The following is a 20,806-nucleotide window of genomic DNA, read 5'->3' as shown; positions in this document are numbered from 1 at the left end:
AGGAATTGGTTGGATGGCCGCCAAGAGCCATAGTCAATGACTCAGTATCCAAACCAGCAGTGAGTAGTGTTCCTCAAAAATCTGTACTGGGACCAATACTATTGAATATCTTCTTCAAAGATGTAGTAGGATTGGCTGAGTCCAAAAGGGAAGTCCAACGTTAATAATTAGAGGAAATTAAGAAAGGCTAAACCAGTCAACCTCATGACACCACTGACACTCTCCAGGCTGACATCCATGCTGAGAACTGCATGCTGTTTGCCTCTGCTCATCTCAGAAAACCTTGGGGAAAAAAACAAGATATATTCAGGAAAGAGCTTAGCTATGATACAGCCTCTCCATTTTCCATGTTGGTTTGACTATCTGCCTTCATTACTTAGTTTATGATCTCACCAAGTTAAAGACAATCTCCTATAAAACCACCTTAAAGCAAACAGCATAGAAAATTATAACAGGTGATACTCCAGATTAAAGAAAGGAGCTAGCATGACAGCAACAGGAAAACTTCTGGCAACCTCTTTGAACGGGAAATAAATAGAAGTCTAGTAATAAAACCAGGAAACACTGTACTTTCTGTGGCACTTCAGCTTTGGGTCTTCATTTATTTCCTCTCAGCACCCGACTTGAAAACTATAAACACACTCCACTGCTCATCTACAAGGCTCCATTGTGATCTTCTGGAGGGCACACAGCTCTGCAATGAGTTTCCCATTTCTCCTCTGCCTGATCCCCTCTTCTAAGCTGTCACTATGCAGGACTGTCCCCATGTCCTTGAGGATGGGTGCCTCAGCTTCCCAATCTCTTTTTTGACCCATCAGCCCAATATTTATGAATACTGCAATAAGACACTAAGTCTGTATGTTGAATTAATTTCCTTTATTTATATATAGGAAAGGCAATAAAAGAATATGATACTGTACACCAGATACTTGACCCCAAGTGTCCTCTCTAGCAGACTTTCTGCTCACATTATCCATAGCAATGTCTGTGCTTCACCTTTTCCTCCACAAAAACACAATACTCCTACCCCAATACCCCATGGTCAGGATTAAGCCCTGCACTTAGGACCTAAGGCACAAGTTTCAGCCACTTGAGCCAGAGAAATCTCTACTACAGGTGTGAGGGAAGAGCAGACAGGGGAAAACAGCTGGGGAGGGACATGGGAGGGAGCTGTGGTCCTGTAGATGTGCTGTCTGGGACTTGAGTTGGCCATCTGCCATCAAAATCAGCCCCTGTTCCATTATTTATTTATAGAATACATTGGTTTACATAGTATATATTGATACTGGATTGATATAACATATCTGGTTGGGCTACTCACCTTGCAAATCAGCATTTAAAAAAAAAAAAAATAGATCATGAGTTTAGGGGGTGCTCTGTCATCTGTTGCTCAGTTTAGGGTATCCTAAGGGAAAACTCAAATTTTAAAGGGCAGATCCAGCCCATAAAGCCATAAAATGACAGCAGCAGAAAGAGACTAAATGAGTCCTAAAGATACATCTGGAAAAACAGCTGTGTCTTGGCCTGCCATGCACACTAACATCATCCAGAAGTCATCAGTAACATAATGGGTCTTCACTGGAGCCCGGAAACCCTAACTGGATCAGGTCAGTCTCCCTTGGCTGGAAGGATTTGTGCCCCTCAGTCTCTTTTGGGTGTCCTGCAATGCAGCATAAACCTCCTCTGGCTGACCTGTCGTTGCTTGTCTTAGAAGCTCACTGCCTCGCAGACCAGCACTGCTACGTTTTGGCATTTTTCATACTTTTTTCTACCTTCAGAGTTTTTCCCAAACCACATTAAGAAGAAATATAACGACTGAGCAGAGGTCACCCCAGAACCAACTTGGCACGACGGGAAGGGCTGCAGACAGGATGTGCATGGGACATCTCCATCCTGGGGCCCTGGAGTCTTCCTCTCCATGCCTATTCCCACCACCTCCCCAGGCTGGTGGCATGACTCACAGCAGGCAAGACATGGCTATGTTGAAGCAAAAGGGCACTTCTCCGAGCTGCTGGCAGCTGCTCATCTCTGCGTTAGCTTAGGTACATTAAGGCATGAAGACCAAGTGCACAGGAAGCAGCGAGACCCTCCAGGTGCCTCCAAATCAGCCCCTGAGACCTTTTCCATTGAAATGTTTTACAAATCCCCTTCCAAGATGCTCACTGTCATCGGGGTGAGGAAGAGAAGCCTCTGGCTTTGGGTTGGCCCCATGGACACTGCCCATCTGGTTTGAGCCGTTGGCTAAAAGACGAGTCCATGGAAGGAGCCGGATCCGCCCCCGCCCGCTGCTGGGCTGCAGCCCCCAGACGAGCCGTCATCATCCTTGTCCCTGTCCAAGTCTCTCCACCACAGCGGGGATTTCGGCAAGGCAGAAATATAGGCGGCTCTGTTCCTCGCTTCTTTTTCCTGCTCCTAGGAGAAGGAAGGGGGGAAAATAGCACAAGGATATCAGCATATAAAAGACCCGGGAGGGGGGATGCTCCCACCATCCCTGAGGAGCCAAGAGCCTTAAGGTTCCCCCTGGGAACTTCAAAATAAACTGGGGTGTGAAGGCCATGTTGCTCTAGAGCTCAGCAGGAGGGATGCAGCAGAACACTGCAGCTCTTCCGTGATCAAACCCAGCCCTCCCATGTCACCTGTGGAAGAGGAGAGACCCCTCAAATCACCCCACATGCAGGTCATGTCATGTGACACACTTGTTTGGAAAGCACTGAACTCCAACAGCTGAATGGAACCTGTTCTAGTTTGTATTCCCAGCTCACCCGTCTGCTCAGGGAAGGTATGGAAGGTGTTCAAGGCCAGGTTGGATGGGGCTTTGAGCAACCTGGTCTGGTAGAAAGGCACATGGCAGAGGGGTTGGTCTGTAAGTCCCTTCCAACCCAAACCATTCTATGATTCTATGATAAGAGGAGAAAAAGGAAAAAATAAAGACTTTGCTTGCAATGTTCAGTGAACATCAGAGGTGGTAGGAAGGAACAGCTAGTTACCAGTGAGTGAAGGTGGGAAGGAGATGAAAGGGTAGAATGTAAGGAACAAGTATTTTACAGTGAAGATGGCGAGGCACTAGCACAGATTTCGCAGAGAGGCAGTAGATGCTCCGTCTCTGGGAACATTGAAGGTCAGGCCAGATGGGGCTCTAAGCATCCTGCAGGGGAGGTGGACTAGACTGCCTTTAAAGATCCCTTCTAATCCAAACTATTCTGTCATCCTGTCTTTCCCAGGCACTTCAAAGAAAATTTCAGGCTGAGCTTCCAGGAGCAGACAATAGCAAGTCAACCCCAAGCACAGCCACAAGGTGCCTTGTACCAGTCTCAGTGCCCAGTTTCATCAGGAAACTATCACCCGTTTATATCTGGGTGCTAAAAACAAAAAGGGATTTGGCCTCAGGGAGTGGGTGGAGACCTGCAGGACTTTAACCACAGGACAGGATCCCACTGCTGCCTGGATGGGTGGGAATGTGGCCCATGAGCCGGGCAGCCGGACAGCCACAGGACCGCACCCTGCCGTGCGCAGCAGCGGGAGTTACCTGCAAGAAGAGGATGTTATCTTTGGAAATGGCTTCCATCAAGTCCTTGTGGAGGGAGGGTTCACCATGCAGGCGGCCAGCCTCAGCCAGAGCCTCGTGCAGCAGGCAGCTCTGCCGGCCCGGCCGCTGCCGGTAGAAGAGGACATAGGCAGTGTCTTTGGGGAAGAACGAGGTGACGTTGCTGACCGACTCAAAGGAGGAGAAGGAAACTCTGGTGTCATTGAAGAGGTACCACTGGATTTCAAAGTCCAGCTGTTTGTCAGAGGCCGGTTTTGGCACCCCGTCCCGGGGCTGCCGGTGGAGGACGGTGTCCGTGCACTCCCTGGAGTAGCAGTAGTAGTGGCCACTCTCGGAGGAGATGCCCGAGTGCACCACCACGCTGCAGAGGTCATACACAACAGTCATGAAGCCACTCCCTGGGACACCACCATCCTTCCCACGCCGGCAAACCTCCTCAGTTTCCTCTGGAGCAACAAGGATGGGTAGCTTGAGCACCACAGGGATGGAGACATTGTCCAAGATCTTCTTCCTCTTCATAGTCCGTGGGTCGAAGGAAAACCGCAGCAGTGTGAGGATGAGGTAGTGTGGACCCTCTGTCAGCTCTGCCACCTTCTCAGCATCCTGCAAGGATGCACATTTCTCACAGTGGTATTTATTCTCTGCTGTCAGTCTTTCCGGGGATAGAAAATAGTTGATTAAATCTGGGACAGATCTGGAGTCCTTAGGAGCACATGCCTGCTCCCCAAAAGTTGAGAGAGGGTCTTTGGCTGCATCCACCCCAACATCATTGCCATGTATGGGATTGGCTGCTTCTCCTGGCTCCCGGAAACCTAATGTTTCCACTGACACCGATGGGGCTGCATGGTCACTGGCCATGGGGGCCTTCCTCTGGATCCAGGGAGAGCCCATAAGCTGGCCAGCATTTTCTGGAGGCTCAATGAACTGTGGGCCGATTTCTTCCACTGGTAGAACAGATGTGCTCCCACGCAGGTTCCTGTCCGATGGAGGAAAAGCCAGGGACAGGTCTGTGAAGGCTTCTTCTCGGGAGGAAACATTCAGGCACTTCAAGCAGCGGATCTTTGTCATCATTTTACCCCCAAACATCTTCTCAATCAATGTCTTTTTTAAGTAATGATGCTCCACCGCCTGAGACATCAAGCTGGATTCCTTGAGTTTCTGGTAGATCCTTTTTCCAGTTTTCTCTTCTTCATGCAATCTTTGGCAGGGAAAAAAAAGGCTGTGTTATGCATCAATACAACACCAAGAGTAGTTTCTAATGTAGGGCTCTTGTTCTTCACTGCAAGTAGTTAATCCCAGTTAACCTGCCTGTACCCAGGGGTCTGATGCTGTGGGAAAAGGGTGGGAAGGAGTCAGACAGGATTTGGGAACCTGAAGTCTTCATGTGCCACTGACCCCACAGTCCTAGAGGGATCACTGGGACACCAAAGATTTGCTATTTCTAGGTAAAAGGCAAAAATCAACATTTTACAGAGTAGGCTGAGTGGCTTGTTGGGTGAATCTCTAAGGCTGGCACAATTTTAGATTAGGTATCAGGAAAAATCTCTTCACTGAAGCGGCGAAGGGTGGTCAGGTGTTGGAACAGACAGACCAAGGAAGTAGTGAAATCACTGTTCCTAAAAGTGTTAAAAAGTGTGTAGACGTGGCACTTAGGGACATGATTTAGTGGTGGACTTGGCAGTGCTGGGTTAATGGTTGGACTCAATGATCACAGGGGTCTTTTCCAACCTTAAGGACCCTCTCATTCTATGAATTCTTTGTGTCCTCAGAGCAAAGGCAGAAATTTTCAAGTTGAACTAAGTTCTGACGTTACCCCTGAAATTGTCCTAACAGGGTTTTATTAAGGAGCCTCAGACCAGTCTCTCTATCCCAACCCTCCACTCTCCCAGCTCCTCTGGGGGTCCCAGCCACATGCCCTGTTTGCATGCGTGTCAGCATTAAACATTACACTGGGGGTTAGGGACGCCGTTGTCACCAGGCTCCAAGATCACGGCACCGGTCACGTACCGGTCCAGCAGATACTTGAGGTACTCTGAGCAGTCCTGCTGAGCTCCAGGGGTGAACCAGGGTGGCCAGGAGGCAGAGAGGAAGCCCTCAGGGGAGATGGCAGGTCGCTGGCAGCAACACAGAAGAAATGCATTTAATCCTAGTGATTTTTTTTTCCTCAATTCACACAAGAGGATGGAGAGGGGGGAGTAGTGGGTTTTTGGCTAGTTCACTGGGAGCACAGTGTGCTGTGCTTGATAAGGTCCCTTTTTTCGCCCTACAAAGGCTAATCCCAGCGCACAGGAAGACTTTCTTGGTTTGCTGCAAGCCAGGATGGTAAGGATGATTTTCAGTCATTATTTTACATATACTTCCATAAAATATCCATGTGTTTATCATTCATTTTTTTAAAATGGTTTATTGGCCTGATCCAGATAATTCTACTTAAGTCAGCCTGAATTTAATTTGGTGCTCTATTTAATTTGATCAGGATCTCTCTCACCAAATCCTTTCATTAAAAAAAAAAAAAAAAAAAAAAAAAAAAAAAATCCTCTAAACTTCCACCCAACATTCTGAAAACACTGCAGTCAGGTAACCTGTGTTACCAGATAATGTAATTGTTGTCATTAGGAAGCAGATGTCTAAATAACATGGAAAAAGACCCATCTTAAGCAAAAAAGTAACTTCAAGGGCAACTCAAAGAAAAAATAACCAAAAGGAAATTAACACCAGCTACACAACGAGCAAATACACTTCTGTACTTGCTCATCACAGAACACAGACACTCAAACCTGCCATCAAAACCTAGACTCTTCTGTGACCAAATATTAAATTTAACAGAAAATTAAATTTCCCCCCCAGGTCATCTGTAGTGACATAATACCACAAAGCTACCAGCCAGCTTTGTCAGTCAAGGCTTGGGAAATGGAGAATCCTGGATGACTTGCTACCCAGCAAGGGAAAATGCACCGGCTTTCAAAAATCTTGTCTTTATAGGGACAGAAAGGTATATTTTCAAAAGAGGAATTAGATATGACCTAGCTGTATCTCCAAAAGTCACTCTGTTAAATGGCACATTTGTCATGGAAATATTTACAATTAGTTTGAGGGTGTTATTTTGATTTTATTTTTCCCTCACATACAGAGGATTCAAAGATCTGGAATCTAAGGGGATTTTTAAAATTATCCTTTTAACAAAACCACTCTTAAAGCAATTTTCACCGATTGGTAGTGCTTTGCTGGGCAGCAGTGGAACAAGTGAGCTGCTCCAGTCTTCTCCCTTGCTGCACAGCAAGAAACAAAACAAAACCTCTGCTTCACACCAACAGGCTTCTCAGCTGACCACAGATGTAAACTATTACCTAATGGACTTCATTGTCAAAACCATTAACTATTGCATCAGCTCAGCCCCAGACCACAAGTTAAAGACAGGCAGCCTGGTGTGAACATAGCCCATTTTCATGGGTGATAGGAGTTTCCCTCCACCTCTCCCAAAATTAGCCTCCTTCATATAAACAAAATTTGTCCCATTACAAAAACCCACCAAGATCCACAGCTCCTTATCAGCACGTTAGAGCCGGCAGGAAGCAACTTGGAGACGAGCCTTTCCGCAGCCGACAGTCCAAACAAATAACTAGAACATGAAATAATTACCTGACTGTGCTCCAAAAATGCAAAGAGCCACTGGAGCTTTGTCATCAGGGGCTGGGAGTTGCCCTCAGTTAAATTCAACACTGAATGCCGAAAGCTGTGAAAGAAAAGCAGAGATGCAATCTGTGAGATGGAAAATCAGTGCGGGACGAAGAAGGCTGGAGTGATGAGCAACCCCTGGAGCAATCGTGAACGGGAGCAAGGGAGGAAAAACTCACTCTGAAGCCATGAAAAGAGACTGTATGATGCTGTTCATGTAGCAGGTGTTTCCCAAGTTAATTAACCCGATCTTTCCCGTCTCTGATTTAGATGCCAGGCGTGGGTAGAAGCTGGCCAGCTCGTTCTTCTGGGAGGTCCAAGCATTTTGTCCCAAGAGGTGCTTAATCCGGTCTTCATTTGGAATCGGGAGAGCCTTGGAAAGAGAGATCTGAGTTACAAATCACTATCTGCCCTCACAAGGGGAAGCTGAGGGGAAAGCACCCATCTCTTCTCTCTGGTGACCAGTGACAGGGCACAAGAAAATAGCATGAAGCTGTGTCAGGGGAGGTTTAGTTTGGACATTAGGAAAAGTGTCCAGCATGAGATGGCTGGACACTGAAACAGGTTTCCCAGGGAAGTTGTCATGGCACCGAGCCAAGAAGCATTTGGACAATGCTCTCAGGCACATGGTGTGATTCCTGGGGCTGTCCTGTTCAGGGTCAGGAGTTGAACTTGATGATCCTTGTGGGTCCCTTCCAACTCAGAGTATCCTATGATCCTATGACTGATCTTTTCCCATGAAGAATTAGTAATGGACAACTGCAAAACTCCTCTGCTAGAGGCATTCACACAACTGATTTTGCCTGGTCCTCACATGAACTTGCCTCCATGCAAGGAAGAGTTTACCTGTTTATATCAGTCCTTTAGAGGCATTTGAGAATAACGTTATAGCTAAAACCTGCAGGCACCATCAGGACTTCTGCAGGCCCACCATTAGAGAAGCAACTTCCTTCAACCTGCCTACACAGAGCTCAGACTCAGAATTTTAACCCTCTTTCTCCTACCACCATCTGAGGTGTTGAGGTCAGGACATCCCTGCCAGTGGGACAGTCCCCCTATTCTAGCTACTGACAAAGATGCCATTTCCATATGGAAAGCTGCAGAATGACTGAGGAGGGCATGACCTACTTTAACTGCCTCCAGGACTGGTTCGTAGAGGTCTGGGAATCCTGAGAAACGGAAGAACATGCAGTGGATGAGCTCGGCCAGCTGCTCCAGGGAGCTGGTTGCAGAATTGGAGTCCTCCTTCTTCAAAGAGGCCACCAGCCTGGGGATGTGAGGGAGTAGCTGGAAAAGAAAAATTCACTACAAAAATTACTCCGCATTATTCACAGAATTTTAATACATTTAGGGGAATGAAATTCACCTGCAGGCAGAAAAGACAGTGAACAGGAATTTACTTCAGTGCCATTCCAGACTTCATCCTTCGCCCTTTGAACTTAACAGCAACACTCATTGATTTTTGCAGCCTTGGAGCGTTTTGTGTTGCATGACACCTGCAGGTTAGTGCTGTTGCTCTGCTGAGCTGCAATTGCCATTCTTTAGTCTCTCCTAAATCCCACACCCACTGTGGAAAGGATATGCTGACTGCCAAGTGCAGGGATTCAAACCTGCAAGGTAGATGGGATTAACCTAAAAGAAATTATGTCTGCTGTGCTCTAAGTTATTTTATACTGAATACACTGAACTGGAATTGGTATGGTTGGAGCGGTGGCAATGGGCATGCAAACAGCACATTCTTTATTTGCTTTCATCTCCAAAATGTAAAAAATGCCTGAGCAGATGCAAATGCAAACGATCCACTGCTCACGGGCACCCTCTGCTGACCCTGCAGCTGCACACAGAATTAATTAATAACATCTTTCCAGCCCCACAGAAGTGCTAGAGTCACCCAGGCACTTACACAACCTTTTTCATATTTATATTTTAAGTCATTTTTAGTCCAGTGTAATCCTGAAATAAAGTATCAGGACCCCAGTCCAGCCATTTCCTGGTCTTCTCTTCCTCCCTAGCTCTTCCCCTCCTCTTTTTCTTTCCATTCAAAGTGTTGAGATTTTAACTATTTCCCTTCCAACAGGAAAGGTTGTTGGGGAAGTAAATCAATTGCAGCACCACTTTATACATCAGAATTTTGCCAAGCTGTGATGGGAACAATTCTCAAAACCCTTCCAAAGTGCCAGGGCAAACACAAAAAGACATGGTTTGGCCTTGTTGGGTTTTGGGTTTTTTTAATAAAGGAGGAAATTTATGCTTATGGCCTTGAGATAGAAACTTCAAGCCAAGAGCAACTTACAGCTTTTGGAATGTTTCAAAATTTGTTGCCCAGCTGAAGACAAAACATTGGAATGACTCTATTTTTAGAAACCAAAGAGTTTTGCGAGAAATTCAGGTTCCTTCGAAGTATCTCCAGCTGAGGAATGAAAAAGCATCAGTTGAAAATGTTGGCTAGCTTTGCTTTCCTCTAGCCTTATCTGTTTATCCTGTGAACTTTAGGTGAAGAGCCAAATATAAGGGTTTTAACGAGAAAGTACAAAATCAAACATTAATAGCAGTAATTTTTCACTACTGCTTTTATCAGTTCAATCACCACAAGCATGGTTTTGCCTTCAGCCTCACTTTTTAAATTCAGCATTCCAGAGGCAACACCAGCAGGAAGCAGAGCCGTGCCTTTGTGCCAACAGTAAAACAAGATATAAGATATCACTGTGGAAATGCAAAGTGGCTTTTCAAGTGTTGCCAAAAGTTGTTTTGCTTTTAGCAGAGAATCTGTGTAGTGAAGTGTTCTGATCCAGTGTTGTCCCGAGTTTTAGCCTTCTGATTTGTTTGCATTTTTGTAATGGAATCTTCTCACGGATTGTAACATAAACAAAGTAATTGTTTTTGCATTCCTCTCTGATGAAGGACAATTGATGGACTTCTAGTCTGGCCAGTGGGGTGGAGGGGCGGCAACCTTATCCTCCAGTCCCTGGTCATTGTCCAGGATCTATATAAGCGAGGTCAAGTAAATAAACTTCCCTTCGTTTCACTCTGAACTTGGCTGTGTAAGTATTATTCTTTTTGTGTCCTCTAGCGACAATCCAGTCTTCTAGTCTTGCCGCACTGACGTTGTACAAACCTTTCAAAGATGAGCCACCACTTAAAGAAATGGGTGCCACACGTTGGTGACAATTTGAAGTCACATGTGGGATGGGGCACACTGAGTCCAACAGACAGTGAGGCACCCACTTAGGAAAAGCAAGGGCTGCTTAACAATGTATTCCCTGCCCTCCACAGTGAGAACCCTCTGAGATGTTCTCAATGCAAAGGCTCCACCAAATGCACTCCAAAGACAGAGGGGCAACATCTGCCACACCTTAGGTCCCCCCCAATCCCTGCTGCCCCACAGCAGGGTTACACTGAGGACAATGCCCTCATCCAAGTGCCAGACCCAGCCTTACCAAGTGAAATGCCTCGTGGGAGTGCTGGAAGCTCAGCAGCATGTACTGCAGGACAGACAAAGCCCCCTCCCTCACAATGGGGTACAACAGCTTGGAGAAGACCTGGTGGAGGAGAAAAAAAAGCAAATGAGAAGGCAGGATGACACTGCAACCAGCAGGAGAAGGGAACAGCAGGAAACAGAGGCACTGGGCATCTACCATGGCTGCTGATCTCTTCCTACTCCATGCTGGATGTTGGAGCAAGCAGCCTGTAACTAGATCTCCAGAATCATCTCCTGTCCAGAGTATTGGCTCGGGGAACACTCACAAACACTCTGTGGGTTATCCTCACCCTTTCAGGCCTGTGTAATGCCTCTTTGACAGTGCTGCATCTCCATACCTCCTCATGAGGAAGCCATGCAAGCACAGCAGAATGCTAGCTTTTCTAGAATGTGCCTCCTAGTTTATTCAGATATTTGGAACTCTATCGCTAACCTTTCAGAACAAAGAGATAAAAAGCAAGTATCTTTTTCAAAGGGAACATAATGATATTTATTCTACTTTACAAAAAATACCTGTATACCCTTGACTGCTTTCAGATTGTATTTCCGAGGGTTTCCCATGTTATTTTATGGGCTGTGTCTCTTTCCTATGCATTAACAAGGAAAGGAAAGGAAAGGAAAGGAAAGGAAAGGAAAGGAAAGGAAAGGAAAGGAAAGGAAAGGAAAGGAAGGAAAGGAAAGGAAAGGAAAGGAAAGGAAAGGAAAGGAAAGGAAGGAAAGGAAAGGAAAGGAAAGGAAAGGAAGGAAAGGAAAGGAAAGGAAAGGAAAGAAAGGAAAGGAAAGGAAAGAAAGGAAAGGAAAGGAAGGAAAGGAAAGGAAAGGAAAGGAAAGGAAAGGAAAGGAAAGGAAAGGAAAGGAAAGGAAAGGAAAGGAAAGGAAAGGAAAGGAAAGGAAAGGAAAGGAAAGGAAAGGAAAGGAAAGGAAAGGAAAGGAAAGGAAAGGAAAGGCAGAGATGCATGGCTACTGTCCCACTGCTCTGTGCACTTGAGGGATCACAAAGACAAATGCAGTTACTGATAATGTTCCAATACTGATAATTATAGAATGACAGTATCATTTAGGTGAGACAATACCTCTAAAATCATTGAGCCCAACTGTTAACCCACCATTAAACCATGTCCCTAAGAACACAATCTAAGTAGCTGCTATGGTGACTTCCTCTGGTGGCTCAGCCAGGTGTTATCCCCATTATTTGAAGGAGGGAAGAGTAGGACCACGGCATGGAAAAAGTTCTGGAATTGTGACCAGTTTCAGTGCTTGATCACAGTTTTCAGAGAGAGCAGGTACCCACTGCCGAAACAGGTGATGGCAATGGCAGCAGGGGATTTATCCACATTAATAAAAGAACTAAGCTAGGGCACAGGCTTTAGAAGTGACCCGTGACTGTGTAGACTATTAATACCTTAATATTAATATCCTTATCACTGATAAGGATTTTGCCTGTGCCAGCCAGCAATGACCCAGGCGCGGTCAAAGGAGAGCATGTCACATTCCCAAAAGCCAGTTTTACAAGAGCTTCATAGTTTGGGAAGGAGAGTGTTGGACTGGTTTGAAAATCCTTGGCTACTTTATTTAATAACCTTTAAAATATCAGTACCACAACCTGCAGAATCCCACGTTGTTCTGGAGAACATCATTCCTGCATGTAAAATCAGTATCCCTTGGGACAACAAACACTTTTTTCTCTATACATCTTGTCATTTGAAAGGCAAGGTGATATTTCAGGTGCAAGATGGTATTTCTGTGGTTCACATTCGCATTTAAAAGAGCCAACTGACCTTTTCTATTTTCGAAAGAGTGACTTCAATCAAGATGCTGAACTTTTTCACTGCAGCCAAACCCTTCAGCAGAGCAATGATCCACTTGTCTATGTTCTTTCCCAGGGGCCAGGACACCCAGTCAATCATCCTGAAATGAAGCACATACTCTTGAATAAATTGAATGCGCATACTGTAAAAGTCAAGCTCCACTCTGGGTCAAACCTATTCCAAACTGGTGTCCAGCCACTGGGATGAGACAGGCTCTTCACAAGGCACTTCATGTGTTATTCACAGCAGAGCCTGAAGCAGAAATACCCCAATGTCACCATCACGCTGTGGTTCATCAGAAGACCAGCCCCAAGTCCGTTAAGTGGGGATTTTTTCCACAAACTTCAGTCTAGTTCAAGTTTTTAAAACTGGTGCAGTGCTCTATATATTACTCACATGAAGGTTTGATTGAGGTCTATGCATGGTCACCTGCACTGTTATCGGTAAGGAAAAAAACACTCAGATTCATACCCTTTAGTTCTCTGTGTGGGAAACATTGATTTCCAAAAATATATTAAAAAACCCTCCATCTGGAAACTCTAATAGAAGTCAATTATTCCTGAATGTCACAGGTAAAAAATTTCAATCCTAGCCACTCAACCAACATGTTGTCAAGTTTCTCATAAAACAATAACCTAAGACTAAATGGTGACACATTGTTTCTGTTTAAATTTAACATTAAACAGCTGGGAAGTAAGCGAGACTTGGGATCTCCAAGTATCAAACTTTGCTGACTATTTCAGCACCTTTGATTTGAAGATACCCCAGACCTTCAGGCTACACCTCAGTCCAGCTACCTTATCCAGTCAGTTCCTTTTGCTTATCAATCTGTATCTCATACAAAATAAAAGAAGGGAAGATAGATAACTAACTACCACAAAGCAAAGAACAGGAATTAGTGAAGCTTACAAGGAACTGGAAAAATTAAAGTCTAGTCAGTAAAAAAAACATTGAAAAGCAGAATATGTTGGGATATTGTAAAAAAGTAAAAGCCAAGCCAAGTTGGATAACAAAGCAAATGCCAGAGAAGCTTGCACAGGCATGTGCACCAGAGGAGAAGAAGGAAAGCCGTGCAATCACTGTATGTGAAGATGCAACAGCTGTCAGGCATCATCAACACAAGAGGAAGATCAAGGAGTCACAAGGAAGACCCTGAGGATCAGGAATGTAGAACTGGAAGGAAATGTATTGATTCAAAAGGCATGCAAGGCATTAGAAATGGAGGCTACAGTAACTCATCTGCTTGAAGACAACCAGGCAGATACCAGGTGAGTACAAGTTCAGCCATGGAAAAGACCGGCACCATCTGTGGCGCAGAAGGAAAGTGTCCCCTATAGCAAAACAACAACACCTCGGGCTGTGGTTGGGCTGCCATGATGAACATGGTGCACAAACACCACCATCTGTGCCCAAGACCAATGAACTGTGTTGAAGAAACCTGCTCAGGTGGTTAGGGAAATGAAGAACACTTCCTGCAAGAAAAGCTTAAAATAACCTGGCTTGTTTAGCACAGCCATGAGAAAGCAGAGATGGGAAGGGACTGCTCTTCCTGCACATATTGAAGGAATAAACACCAGGGAGGCAAAAGATATTTCAGCTATTTCTGTTGGCATAAGATCAAATGAACTGTAAGATGGCCAGAAATACACACAGACTGGCTGTTAGGAGAGAGATTTGACTCACTAAAGCAGCCCAGCGGTGGAAGAGCTGTGAAAGAACAGCTGTGGGAGCATTGTCCTGCTTTGAGGAGCAGAGTTGAACATACATGAAAGGGGTCTATAATGTCAATGCTATAAAGTAGGGAGATGGATCCAGAGATTCAAAGGTCCTTTTCCTCCCTGCCTTCTTTAAACAGGCATAAAAGAACCTTATTTGCTTGAAGCTATACTTTGCAGGCCCTGGTGGCTAAGTTACAGTGCCACCTATGTTGCTACACTAGGAAGAAATTGCATTTTAAATTCACACTGCACAGTCCACAAATATTTTAGTAGTGATGACCCTAATTTGACAAAGGTGTCATTGATTCGGTATGCTAAACTTTTAAAAGCCCAGACCATGATCTCCAGACATAGTGAGTGCCTGCATAGCTGTGTGACAGCAGATGCCTTCTGCATCTGGACCTGGGCTCTTTGGAACAAAAAATAAAACCCCAGGAAAAAAAAATAAAACCCAAATCTGTGACAACCTCTGACATCACAGATGCACAATAATAGAGCTTATCTAAAAACAAACTCTGTAAAAGAGATTGTGGTGTACACTTGTGCCAGCAGGTGACAGCCTTGCTTTTTTTTACCACTGCTTGTTCTTTACACGCTTGACCAGAAGCTCCACCCTAAGTCCAGTTCATTCCTCTGCTACTCCCAAACCCAAACTTCAGAAGAAGACACTTCTGCATGCAAGCAGTTTGTCAGGGATACTAAGCGAAAAGATCCTTCAATTTGTACATTTTCCTTTGATTTTCTAGGCATGGAGCACACACATCAAACAGCCTGTGGTCATGCTGTTTTTGGGGAACCCATCTGCCATAAACATGCTGCCAAAACGTCAACACTTCTCCTAAGTCATCTTAATTACATTTTGCAGTCTCTGACTAATTATTTACTCGTCCTTCTGTGTGACAAAGAATGCTTTAAGGAATGGCACAATTGGTCTGACAACCTCTGCATTTAGACACTGGCACTCTTAGAAGATTCATCGTCTGGAGCTTGTAGCATCAGGTGTCCAGAAGGAGAAAAAGATGAAGAAGTGTGTTAGGAACTGAACTGATAACCTTATCTTTTGCCTTGGTTTACTCTGGACTCTGGGAAAAGCATGACCTTCCCCAGCAAGCCGAAGAGAAATAACCCTTTTCTGCATGTATAAACCTCCCACCAGGAATAACGTGTTTCTGCCATGTAACATTATTGGGAGGGACACACAAATCCTGTAATAAGAAGAGGAAAATAATGCTTCCAATGAGGTAAGTCAGAGCAGCTCCTTGCGTTAAGTGCACACACCACTGCCTGTGAATATCATCTTATTAAATGGAGAGACCTCTAAGGAAAGCATGGGTAAAAGACAGAATCATGGAATAATTTAGGCTGGAAAATACCCTTCAGATCATTGAAGATACACCTAAATAAGTGCAAAGCAAGGCATCAGAGCACAGAAGAGCTGTAGGACTTGGACATTAGGGTACAAAGATGATATGGTGATGCCAAAGAGGGCACTGTTGCTGCAAAGACCAGGTCTGGCATGTCAGGTAGAGTTTCACCCACTACCCTTCATCCTGCTTTGTCAAGGTCTTCAAGATAGCCTATACTGGACATCCCATAATACAACTTACTTCTCAGAAAATAAACTAAATTAAACCAAATATAATAATAGTCATAATCATAATAACAGCCTCTTTATTCTAGTTCTCTAGGACCTCAGGGCTAGAAGAAATGATACAGTTGTTTTCTCTCTCCCTACACACTGCTCACCAGGCAGCACCAGCCAGGCTGCTTGGGATAAAACCACACAGAGCATTTCTCCAAAGTGAGTTAAAGCTTTCACTCCCACAGCCTCTCCTACCTGCCAATGGCCATCATCATTTGCACATCAGTGATGCTGTCATCATTGGTGAGGTTTCTTATGACGCCATCCATGAGCTCCAGAGGGACAAACTGAACCACACTGGCCAAGGCATTGGAGGGTGCTTCCTGTTCCTCTGCAAGACAGGGATGAGCCCCAGCAATGAGGATGTTATTTGACAGGAAAACCAGGCACACTAGGTCATTTCTTGTCCTAATAACCAAATAATTTCTGTCCACAAAAACAGAATCATAGAATTGTTTCGGTTGGAAAGGCTTTCTAAGATTGAGCCCAACCCTTAACCTGGCACTGCCAAGTTCACCACTAAACCACATCCCCAAGTGCCACATCCACACATCATGGAGCAGATACTGAGCTGCTGCCAATGAGCAGTGTGAGTCCACCGTTGGCTGTGCTAGGAGGATAATTCCCCAAATCCCAGCGCAGCACATAATGAAGCTGGGTCTTAGCAGATGGCTGTTCCCTGAAGCCGTATGCAGCCCCAAGGGAGGAAGAGATCACAGGCACGCGTTTGGCCCAACCCAGGTACCAAATTTCCTCTGCTTGATCTCTTTTTACTAAACACTGCAAATAATTGCAAAAGGATGCAACTGCAATTTTGCCTGCCTGGAAATGGGCCTCGTTGCAATGGAGGAGGCTATCACACTGGAAAACCCATCTTCTGTGGCCTTAGGAATAGCTAAAGCAGGAGCTCACCAGCTTTTCATGGCACTGGTACCTCTAAAAAACCTCCTGAAACCCTCCACAACAACTTAAAGGCCCCAGAAGTTGGATAAATATTGTCTGTCTCACAATGCGACCACCCTTCGGACAGTGAGTACAGCTTCACACCTCTAGGTCAGTGAGAAATAACTGCTCAGCTTTATCCCTGGCTCTGGCAGGGAGCAGCCTGTGGGGCACCACCAAGTCTGCCATAGGAGAGTGACATTTCTAAAAGCCCTCAAGTTCCACTCTAACGAGCTGCAGATAAGATGCCTTCCCTTAAGCCCAGCTGATGCTGGAAAGTGCTGAACACGAACTTGTGCTGCAAATGCTTCAATCCTGTTAACAGCTCCTGTCTGCAGACTCTCTCTGGTTTCAGGGCGATATTGTTTCCCCAGCTCAGAGCCCTGGCAAATTTCAGAGATGCTCATCTATTACATTTCATCTGTGGCTGCATTCCTGTAGTGGCTGAAAACCCTGCAAGATGTCAAACTAATTGAGTTTGACTTCATCGTAGCCAACATTTACATTCCCAGCCTTTTTTTTAATTATTATTTTTAAATTACCTGTTGAAGAAATGATAGTGAACAGTTCTTTCAAAGAGGGCAGGATGGCTGAGGTCTGAGTTCTCCAGATCCTCTGCAGCAGACCGCTCACTTTGTTCACCTGCTCCAAAAACTCCATGATCTCCTCTTCCCCGTCGGAGACGCACTGGAACTGTCCGATGCACCGGATCAGCTGCTGACAGAACAAGAGCTGGTGTTTTCCCGTGGGAATGCACTGGGGGTGCTGCGTCAAGAGCTTGCTGATCTTGGCACACTGCTTGGGGCTGGGCCTCTCGCAGACTTTCCGGAGCACCTCGATCCTCAGTAAGCTGAAGATGCTGCTTGCTGACGGGCTTTCCAGGACAAACTGCAGTCCTAACTGGATATAATCAAGGACATAATGGCTTCTCTTCCCCAGAGGTCCATAGCCTTCCTGGAGGAGACTCAGCAGGAAGCGGACGTTGAAGAACTCCTCAAATTCCTCTGGGTGATAGTGGCCATAGACCTCCAAAACCTCTTTCCCAATCTCTCTTTTATACTTGGTGTCCCCGGTGAGATAAAGCTTGGTGGACAGCTCCAGCATGGACCAGCACTGCTCGCTGTCCATGGGCTGCTTCGCCGCCTCGATGACGCGCCTCACAAGCCCTTGCTTCACGTTGTTGGGGTAAGAGGACATCACTACAGCTTCCAGTATCTTATCCATCTCTGCTCCCTGATCCTAAAAGAGAGGGACAGAGCAGCGGTTTAGTTCAAGGAGGGTCTGCTGAGCTTTCAAGCCCGGGTTGGGGCAAGGGAGGTCAAAAAACCAGAGCTATCTGAAAACACTCTGAAGAGGATAACTCTTGTGGCCTTTTCAATGTAGCATTTAGAAAAGTTTCCATTCTGGTGATGTTTGTCTGAGACTAAAGCCCCCAAACTGAATAAACACACAAAGATACAGAACTTCTGATTAATCACACATTTGAGCATTTTTGTCTTGCAAACAACCAACTCCAGACCCATAGAGGGGACAAGTGGGGAATTAAGGGAGCCAAGACCTTACACTGGTGTCTGCTGGCTCAGGTGTCCTTGTTGGAGTCCAGGGCATTCCGTTGGTTGCCCTGGAGGGTCAGGGACCTAGCAGGGGGGTCTGGGACCCCAGCCCAGAGCCCAGAGCTCAGAGAGACACTGGATTTGATTTCAGTCCATGGGAAAGGCTTCTTGCACTGCAAGAGGGTTTACAGGCCACAAAAGTGTGAAAAATAGTAGTTTAGTATATCACAGGGTGAAAAAACAGTGGGTTTGGGATTTTTGGCATTGAAGTGAATGGGGCAAGATGGAGAATCTGGGGCGTTGTCTCCTTCTTCTTCCTTCTTGTTCCCTCACTCCATTTCTGCAGTGACGTTGGCACAAAGTAGTTAGTGAGGATTGGGTCAGAGTAGAGATGACCTTTTTAGTAATAGTGATAGACATTGGTAAGAAATAGTAAATAAAGAATACGTAGCAATTAGTATAAAAGATAAGGACAGCCCTGGGACGAGAGGAGTCATCAGATGTCTGAGCCGCAGCAAACATCTTGCTGGACACTGAGAAAATTGTAAGATAAGAAACAATAAACACGAAGCATGCAAACTTGAAGACTCCGTCTCTTTCATCCGTTTGACTCAGAGCTTTGCAGAGGGCAAAAAAGACTCTAAAACCACCTGAATGCCGGGGAATTTAAACTCCTGCAAAGGAGCCCCCGACAACTGCCATCCCTGGGTGAACAGAAACATGTCCTCAGGAGGCAAAGACGGTCCCGATGATTGTCTCCACATTCAGGGAAGAAAAGCCCTGGGAAGCAGAGGTGGGATTGCAGCCTCTCTGTGCATTGGTGGGGGTGTTTGTTTAACATTTACACCACGCTGCCTGCCACTCCACCCGAGTGGTGCAGTCTTGGCTGCTCCCCAGGGACCTGCCGCATTTGCATGCGGGACCAAAGCGAGTGGGGAGAGAAACTGCAGAGTCAGGCAAAATTTCCCATTTGTCACAGCCTGAATTCACCAGCAATAAAGCATTAGAGAAGAGTTTTTAAAAAACAAGGAATTCCCAAGGAAAAGCTCAGAATAACACTTACAACAAGGCGTTGGATACACTAATGCACAAAAAAAAAAAAAAAAAAAAAATCACCAACAATTACAAAGTGATAAAATTAGAAAGTCAGGATTTCTTGTAATGTATTACAAGGACTAAAAAGGCTCATTCACAGCGGGTCGCCCCAGCACAACGCCCTGCACAAATGCACTTTTGGAGAAGGTCCTTCCAGCCTATAGCCTCAAATGGGCCACACTCATGTACCTGACCAGAATAATAATCTCCCCCTTTCTATTCCTCAGCTCCCTAATCTGTGAAATGAGAACAGCACGCACCAGTTCCTAGTGGGGTTGGTTGAAAGATCCCTCATTAGCACTTGGGAAGCATTTGAAGTTTTTCAAGTGGACAGGGTTATGAAGAACATAAATGCAGATGACATGTACCCCAAGTATGGTTTTCACAGGTGAGACCTCAGCAGATGCCATCCAAGGACCATGCCAACCCTGGAGCAAGCCTCTATCTGAGCCAGAGAGTATCTTTTCACCTGGTAGACAGCTGCTTGAGGGTGGAGAAGTAAAATCATGCCAGACACAAACATCAAGGTCTGACTCACAGCTGCTTGGCTGGGAAGCCTTCCCACTTCACCAAATACTGCCTCTTCTCATCATTGCTTTGCCACAATCTCGCAGGATGAAAAAAAAACACCATTATTGATAAATACATATACATATATATAGCCACCTCCAATCCAGTCACAACCTCAGGTTACATTGCAATGCCTCTCCAAGAACCACCTTGCCCTTTCTGGCCCCTGCCTGCTGACTCATACATTCCTCTGCTCATGTGCTGGAATTATTTTTCCCCATCAAGCACTACTGCTGCCTTCCCTGCAACAAGCTATGGCAGAGCTAATGCTCTCCATCACAGTTTTCCCAGGACAGAATATATAAGCAGGACTCCTGAGGGACCAGCCTGCATTAAACCACTGGCAAACGAGGACAAGATAAAAGGAGAAGACAAAATCCCACAGATAATGCTTTTTCACCTCAAACAGAAAGTACCACAGTGACAGCAAAGGCTAAAAATCAACCCGGAGAGCAGATGGGGCTTGCAGACCGTCCAAAATCAGGAGGAGCATTTGTCCTTGCTCTAGCTCAGTGGTGGCCTTGGCCAGACACAAACTGGCACACACCTGCAGTCAGGCTGGTACCCCTTTCACTTCCTCTCTGCAGGTTCCCAGCCTGAGCCCAGACACCCTGGTCATCTGGCACATGGAAAAGGGGCCAGGAGGAGATAGTAGGATCTACAGTGCTCATTGGGTATGTCTCACCATTAATTCCCTAGAGCAATCCATGCTGAGCCTGGCACAGGCAGGATGGTCAAACAAAGGCTGCAGTTCTTTTAGACCTAACAGCATAAAAAAACC

General features: G+C 45.6%; 1 protein-coding gene across 1 annotated transcript; it reads right to left on the bottom strand.

The window, feature by feature from the left end:
• Positions 1 to 920: 920 nt before the first annotated feature.
• USP35 (ubiquitin specific peptidase 35) lies at positions 921 to 20,062 on the bottom strand. The gene is made up of 11 exons (XM_040055449.2): positions 19,925 to 20,062; positions 17,350 to 18,046; positions 16,061 to 16,196; positions 12,476 to 12,605; positions 10,657 to 10,758; positions 8,348 to 8,506; positions 7,399 to 7,592; positions 7,184 to 7,277; positions 5,552 to 5,658; positions 3,527 to 4,742; positions 921 to 2,412 (listed from the first exon to the last, which is right to left on the bottom strand). The coding sequence occupies exons 1-11, from the start codon at positions 19,976 to 19,978 to the stop codon at positions 2,242 to 2,244; spliced, it is 3,060 nt and encodes a 1,019-aa protein (XP_039911383.1). The 5' UTR covers positions 19,979 to 20,062; the 3' UTR covers positions 921 to 2,241.
• Between the last annotated feature and the right edge of the window lie 744 nt (positions 20,063 to 20,806).

This window comes from Hirundo rustica, chromosome 2 (genome assembly GCF_015227805.2).
Source record: "Hirundo rustica isolate bHirRus1 chromosome 2, bHirRus1.pri.v3, whole genome shotgun sequence".
Taxonomy (NCBI): Eukaryota; Metazoa; Chordata; class Aves; order Passeriformes; family Hirundinidae; genus Hirundo; species Hirundo rustica.
This window is presented reverse-complemented; position numbering and strand designations above follow the sequence as displayed.